Genomic DNA, 7,631 nt, shown 5'->3' with positions numbered 1-7,631 from the left:
TTTAAAGAAATATGACAAATTCTTTTCTCCTGCTTCAATCCATTTTGCAGAAGACATAAAAAAGGCACCTTGTGCTTTATTCAAATAAAGCTGATCTAACTTAGCTTGCAATTCCATAAAATGAGTTGCTCTTCAGGACCAAAATTAGGTTTGATGCAACATTGATAGATTTCACTCAAAATATCTATTTCACATTTCTTTTGTTTAGAATTAAGGTTTTTGTTGACATCAATGCTAAATTCTCTTATTTTAAACTTCATAAATTCCCATTTGTTGATACCTACAATAGAGTAAATCTCCGTCACATTAAAACCTCGAGTTATTTAAATCAAAAGAAATTCAGGGAAAAAGTAGAAATAAAGTTATTTGGTGTGCAGATTTAATGCCCATAGCGATTTATAGGGAGGGAACTGATTCAAATAGAGATATAATTGAATAGCTATTGCAAGATAATTGTCCTGGAAAAAAAGTATTCAACTATACATCCTAGTTAAATAAACAGAGATCGATGGATTTCACTCAGTCGGCACATTTATTCATATCTTTGCAAAGAGAGAACAGTTCATCATACTGTCCTAATGGTACAGCATTCTGCCCTGTTCTGCATGAGCAGTGTTCGATCCTCTTTACTTACAACAATGCAAAAGTAGTCAAAGACAAAACAAATTACAGTCACTTTGGTTAAACAGTAACATGTTATGAATAAATCTTGAGAAAGAATTTTGTTTGTTATAGAAGAACCTACGTCTGGTCTACAAACACCATCCTACAGAGAATGGTGCGGCCTTCAAGGTGAAACAGACTGAGTGAAAACTTTTATAGTGAGTAAATAGGATAAATTAAAATATGATAGAAGAGAAATCTAAATTTTCCGACAACAGGTGGTAAATATCTTATTTAATTAGATATTATTTCAGCTGTTATATATTGATTATGAACACACGCCCTACTAGCTGTGTGTTAGAACAATAAATGAAAGAGTGATTTAAGCTCTAATCATGGTCAAACAGTTAATTCTGCACATACATGGAATAAATTCACCAAAACTTCTGTTCAAAATATAAGAGTTTAACAGAAATCATTCAGACGGACATCCATGCTGACGCCAATACAAGCAGAACATTTTGTCTCTTTACATCTAAAACTCCATGACAGACGGACACTTAATTAATCCCCGACAGGAGAAACTCGCCTAAAATAGAATAACCCCTATATCAGTTCCGTCTGAAATGAATAAAAATAGTTGTTTTAATGGTTATAGAGTCAGATATGTGGCGGTAATGTTTGATTTATTTAAAGGTTTTAATCTGTTACTGTGTAAATGGGTTTGGCTGGAATTTAAGGACAGATTCTAATATATCTGCAGGGTGGGGACTATAAATCTGATAGGAGTTTAATTTTTTATTGCTTTTTTGCACAACATGCTTAACTAAGTATTTTTTGTTGTTGAATATTAGAGATTTTGCAGATATATCTTTATACATACATTGTTTAGATTTACTTATATATTTCTACCCTTTTATAGAATAGAATAGAAAATCCCTTTATTGTCCCACAATGGGCAAATTTACAGCAGCAGAAAGATTTTTGAAAATGGTCACACAAATGAGGACCTTAGAAAAATGTCTAAGAATAACATAATAGGGAAGAGTTAAAATATAAACAATACAATTCTGTAAAGTGTTTTAACAATATAAAACTGGGGAATAAATAACCAATATGCAGCTATGGACATTTTTACAGTAATGGATATTTGAAAATAGCAGCAACATCAGAGATGTGCAGAATGACAGCAGCAGGTTATTTAACTGACTAAGGTTTCTATCATTACATTTGATTTGATTTGTTCCTGCTCCCGGTGGTTGGAACCTTTATTCCACTCTGGATTCTTGTGAGTGTAGTCTTAAATTCACCACAACTTTCTTTCAAAATATAAGAGTTTATCAACAAAAATCATTTAGCTCCAAGTAAAACATATTTCAGTTAAAACTCTTGACTAAACCAGTGAAACTCGACTAAGAAGAAGGAACAACATCAATAAATCTAGTAAACACAGAAGCATCCTATAGTTTATAGCACAGCAGTTAGATTTTGCTGCTCATATTAAAACAGAATGTAATGTAATGTTCAGATTAATCGTTTTAAAATGTGAAAAATATATATTTCATTAATTAATGCAATTATTAAAACTGTTGGTTTTCCTCGCTGCATATGTAGATGAAACTTGTTCAAACCGCAGCGGAGTTTGTTTGTGTTTTACTTTGAAAGGCTCCACAGGAAGCACATCTCTGATATATTTATTCCAGCTTTATTTTAGTTGTAGTAACTACTTGTAGCCACCAGGGGGCGGGGCATAAACCCGCTGATCTGAATCCAATGAGTTTGTAGCGCTGTAGCTAGCTGGTTTCCAGACTCAGATCAGCAGATTAACTTCTTCCCAGTTCCAAACATTTTCTCAAATGTGTCTCCAGGTCTCGTTCCAATGTTTTCTCTATCAATGTGAGTAAGAATCAGTTTCACAGAGTTAAAGAAAAAACAGCCCCCAGAGACTCAGAGCGCAGCTAACGATGCTAACAGACGCTAGCAGGAGGTGGAGACACTGGAGGATGTTTTTAGCTCTGAGGATGATCTTCATCAGCCCTCCCTGCTTAACTCTGATTATCAGCATCTGTAGATCTACACCCTGATGCTAAACCACAGCATCCATCTTTGGCTACACAAACAATCCTTCAGATTTTCTTTTTTACCATCATTATGATTCATTGTTCTAAAATTCTGAAGAATTGTAGAGTGTAATTACAACCTAATACCACGGGAGGGCAGTATAGAGACCACGTTCAGGACAGAATCTGTAAAAATAAAATATTAATTCTTGTTTAATTCATTTTCTCTTGTTCATGATACATTAACTGAACTATTCTGAGTAAAATATCCTTCCTCAATGTTCTCATCTCTTGTGTTTACACAAATAAAAATTATTCGAATTACGTTCAAGTATTAAATTCATTAACTTTGCTTTTTCATCTCCATCATGTTAACAAGAATCTTCTCCATTTTTTAATTTTTTAAAGCTCTGCTGTTAATCTTTACATCTTTGTCCCTGTTTTTTTACACACAAACTCTAAATATCAGCTTCTATAGATCTACACTGTTGGTAAACAAACAATCGCTCATATTTTTTATCATACATAATTCATCACAATTGAAGGATTTTAGTGTGTAATTACAGTCTGAGACCACAGGAGGGCAGAATAGAGCTGTAGGCGCAAATAAATCCCGATAAGAAAACTTTCCCTTTTGTTTAGTTTAACTTTGTATATTTATTTAACTTTATTTATCTGTATTTCTACCAAAAGTAGAGAACCTGTAATAAATCTCCTTTGTGTAAATCTTAGAGATAACGGTCAAAACACTGGAATAGGTAGGAAGAAGTTGACCCACAGTCTGTGTTTCAGCACCATGGACAGATCAAGCACTTCCTGAACTGAACATAAGCTGGAAACTCTGCCTCATTTATTTCAGTTTTTGTTAAATCCAGGAATGGTTTCACTTCATCAGAGTCCAAAAAGGTCTCCAGTGCTGCTAAAGCTGACATGAACTGTGACTCCATTCACTGCCAGGGCTTTGATCACGCTCTATAATGGAGGAAAAACTCACCTGTAGGACAAGTTTGACAGAATAAACATGAAGCAGCTGGAGGACAAGATGCTGGGAGGTAAAGCTAACATAGAGCGCCGTCACCAAGTGGCGTCCATGGATGCTTTACCTACCAGCATCTCACACCACAGCTGCTGGTCTCCATCAATCTGAGCTGTTTATTAACCAGTGAAAGGCTGCTTCTTTGGGGCTTTTATTGATCATAAATATTTATGGGAACCAGAAAACCATGAAGTCCTGAGGAACATAGAGATAAATACTTTTAGAGCTTTTATTTGTCTTAGTCCTCAGAGTATTAGGCTGGACCCCTGACCCAGTGGTTCTGTGAGGTTCTTCCTGTCTATCAGGTTCTGAGTTTAAATCTGTTCAGGTTGTTCTGTTGTTGGTCTGCAGCGGTTCTACAGGAACTTTAAACGTTGCTGATGTTGCAGCTCTTTGGATCATGTGTCGTTTGTTTGGGTCGCTGCAGCTTTCTGAATGAAACCTGTTGGTTCTGGTTCTTCTCCATGTGTATTTATGCTGCTGCTCCTCCCTCAGATATTTATTCATTATTTCTAAATGTCTTTTTAGTTGTTTTTCCACCAGATGAAGATAAATGTTTTAATTGATCATAAATTGACCTAATAGCAGATATTTCCATGTATTTAATGACTCTGCAGAGAAAATCCAGCTGATCAGAACCAGAACTGCTGACAGTGTTGGACCTTCCTAGTTTAAGATGTAGAGATGAAGAAAGGATCCAGTTCTGGTTCTGATGATGAAGCTGAATCTGTTTAGAATCAGATCTTTCTGCTTCTGAAGGTGAAGATGTTCTGGTCTGACCATCTGCTTGTGGAGTGAATCCAGAGCAGAAGATCCAACCTAACTAGAAGCTGTGGAGCAGTGGGATCAGCATCAGAACCAGCTGTAGAACCAGCTCTGCTTGGACCTCTGGGTTCTGAAGCTGATGCTTTGGAGAAAATGAGGATTTGGAAGAGAAATGTTCAGTCGTCACATGGATGATGTCATGGATTCAGATGCTGGAGTCACTCTCTGGATAGCTCAGAGAGGAAAGGAGGTAAGAAGGAGCTCAGAGGGTCTGGAGTTCAATTCCTCAGGGAGACCAGAAGGATTCGTTTAATAATATAAACATATTTCAAGAAGAGTTAATGTTCACATCAGCAATCTTATCAATGAAGGTCCTGAATCTGATTCCTGCTGAAAGTCTTTATCTATCAACAGTTAATCTAGACATGAAGGAGATGAATGTGTTACCAGAACAGATCAAAGTGTGGAGGGTCTAGTGGTGCAGAGGTCCAATTAACCAGACCTGGATCAGAAGGTTATAGGATCAAAAACATTTATCCCAGAATTGTATAAATCAAGAATTTTATGCAATTCTGGGTTTCTAATCTAAAGTATGTCAGAGCTTTTAAGAGGAAGGTGGTTCATCTGCCTTGGTAGCTCAGAGAGAAGAGATGCTGGCTTAGAGTTTAATGCATCCTGAGTTCAACTCCTGGTTCTACTTTGAAGTCTCAGAGAATTGAATATTAAAAAACTTAGAATCCTGATACATAATATGTGGTTTTTAAGGTGAAAATTTAAAAAAAAAATAAATCAGCTACAAGAAGAGGTTAAACTGTGACAGTGAATGTGATGTATGGCATGCTTGTTAAAGCATTGACTCTAAAACTAGAAGCTCATGGGTTCAGATCCCTCAGAGGAAACTATCATAATTTTCCAACAACTGCAGAAGAAGAAACAAAAAGATAAATGCGCCCGGAGAAAAGTCCAAAGTGTGACAGGTGTCATAGCAGAGTGGGATTGTCTGTGACTGTAAGGTGCCAGTGGTGCAGAGTCTGAGTTCAATTCCATCTGTGGTTGATGTAGCCTGGAACTACCCACTGTGGTGGGTTGGGGAGGGGGCTGTGTCCCCTCCCTGTTTCCATGACAATAAGTGGAGGAGGTTATACATCAGCAAACACTGTTTGACTAGAAATTTTAAAGACAGTCAAAAAAAATTCTAAGGTTATGTTTCTAAAACACTAACAGTAGTCTTTTTTGACCTCACAGTGGGTTTGGGAGTGGCGGCTCAGGTGGTTGGGGTAGTGGGACAGGAAGGGGCAGTGGGGGCAGCGGTAGAGCTTGGAGCCCCTCCGCCCACGCCTGGGGGGCCCGTCTTTGCAGCGACGGCACACCTGAAAGAGGAGGAGCGGGAACTATGGCTGTTTGCTGTTGCTATGGATACAAGAGATTAAAGATCTTGCTCTCACCTGTCCCCCCTCCCTCTCCGCCTCCACCTCCCCTCCGTCTTTCTCCCCCTCCAGGTCAGCCTCCTCCAGGGTGAGGCCGCACAGCCGGCAGCACAGGGGGAAGAGGAGCACCGGGAGGGGCCCAGAGGGAGCGCCCAGGCCCCCCAGGGTCCGCAGGTAGGAGGAGTCCTGGGACACCCTGAGGGTGAGCTCTGAGGAGCACAGAGAGAGAAAGCGGTTTAGGATGTGATCCAGTGGCTGCTGATGGAGGCGTTCCCCTCAGCATCCATCAGGTCAGCAGAGGTTCACATTTAGCTCCACCAACCAACCATTTCCTCTTCCTCTTTCTCTGCTTTCTGCTCCGTCAGAGATATGAGAAACTCCGCAACATGGAGGCGCAGCTCAGACCGCTGTTCTTTCTAAATAACCTCCGACCGCAGCAAACACGACAGGAGCTATTGGAGCAATTTACCTTTTATAGGTGTAACAGTGAAATACTTACAGGACAAGACCTTATTACCTTTGTAACAAAAAAACAAAAGTGCTACTATATTAAAGAAGCGTGAAAGAGTTTTAGATATATGTTATATTTATTTACATTACGTAAGTTCAGAAGTTATTTACGTTAAATCTAATGAGATCAGATTATTTTATCAGAAATAAAAACGTCACACTTCTCCTGAGTGTGCATGCGCTGGTGCCTCCGCAGGTTGCCCAGGGAACTGCAGGCGTAGCTGCACTGCGGGCAGCGGTAGGGTTTCTCCCCGGTGTGGGTGCGGAGGTGGCGCTGCAGGTTGACCAGCTGGGCGGATGCGTAGGGGCAGACGGGGCAGCAGTACGGCTTCTGGCCGTCGTGGATCCTCATGTGGCGCTTCAGGTGGTTGGAGTAGCACGAGGCGAAGGTGCACAGAGAGCAGGAGAACAGCTTGGGGGGGACGCCGTCTTTACTGACGGGTTTCTTCTTCCTGGTGGAGGGATGAGAGGGGTCCTCCTGAGGGGAGGGGGTGGAATCGGAGTTCTGCTGCTTCTCATCGCAGCTGAGACAGTAGAGCTCCGTCCCCAGGTCCAAGCCCACACCTGGAGAAGGAACAGCGGAAGATGGTTGAGAGGGAAGTGTAGAGTGATGCATAGGGGAAACCAGAAAGGTCCGTTACCGAGGCCCAGTCCGGCCCCCAGAGGAGTGTCCCCCAGCAGCAGGCCGCAGCCTTTACAGGACAGCAAGGCGGGGAAGGCGCCGGCCGTAGGAGCCGAGGGCTCGTTGTCCTCCGCGCTCAGAGAGAAAACCGTTACTCCTTAAAGCACAAACATCGTCAGCTTTGAACTGACAGACCTGAGTCCATCTGCAGGGGGCGCCACCCACCTACGTCTCTGTCCAGTCCCTCCATCTCCGACAACCCGAACTCCAGCTCTCCGTTCAGCAGGAAGTCGCTCTCCAGGACCGGGCAGCTGGGCTCGCACGGCGCCGCCCCATCCACTGACTCGGCTGCGAACGGGAAGGAGACGAACCAGGAATTATCAGAGGAGGCGTTTCTAGAAGACGTTCCGCAGTAGCTACCAGATCTGCTCGGTTCTGCTTCATACCTGTGACGTTACGCTACATGATTGGCTGAACGTTGCCACATTTTGTAAAACACTGCGGTCGCCCAGACAACGATAATAACATCCCACAGCGTTCGTTAGCGCGTCTAATGATCGATAAAGTTTTATCTGATCGATAACAAAACTGAAAAAATCTGGTTATTT

At 41.2% G+C, this 7,631-nt stretch overlaps 1 protein-coding gene across 1 annotated transcript; it reads right to left on the bottom strand.

The window, feature by feature from the left end:
- Positions 1-5,681: 5,681 nt before the first annotated feature.
- On the bottom strand, positions 5,682-7,371 carry LOC119781832 (zinc finger protein 513-like; the record flags this gene model as incomplete). Its single annotated transcript, XM_038282419.1, has 5 exons — positions 5,682-5,834; positions 5,910-6,166; positions 6,561-6,965; positions 7,043-7,180; positions 7,249-7,371. Coding segments are annotated over 5 exons (1,076 nt in total), but the record flags the coding sequence as incomplete, so codon positions are not given.
- Positions 7,372-7,631: the final 260 nt, after the last annotated feature.

This window comes from Cyprinodon tularosa, unplaced genomic scaffold, assembly GCF_016077235.1.
Source record: "Cyprinodon tularosa strain WSP-4 unplaced genomic scaffold, ASM1607723v1 ctg1820, whole genome shotgun sequence".
NCBI classification, from domain to species: domain Eukaryota; kingdom Metazoa; phylum Chordata; class Actinopteri; order Cyprinodontiformes; family Cyprinodontidae; genus Cyprinodon; species Cyprinodon tularosa.
The sequence above is the reverse complement of the archived record's forward strand: the minus strand, read 5'-3'. Positions and strand labels throughout refer to the sequence as shown.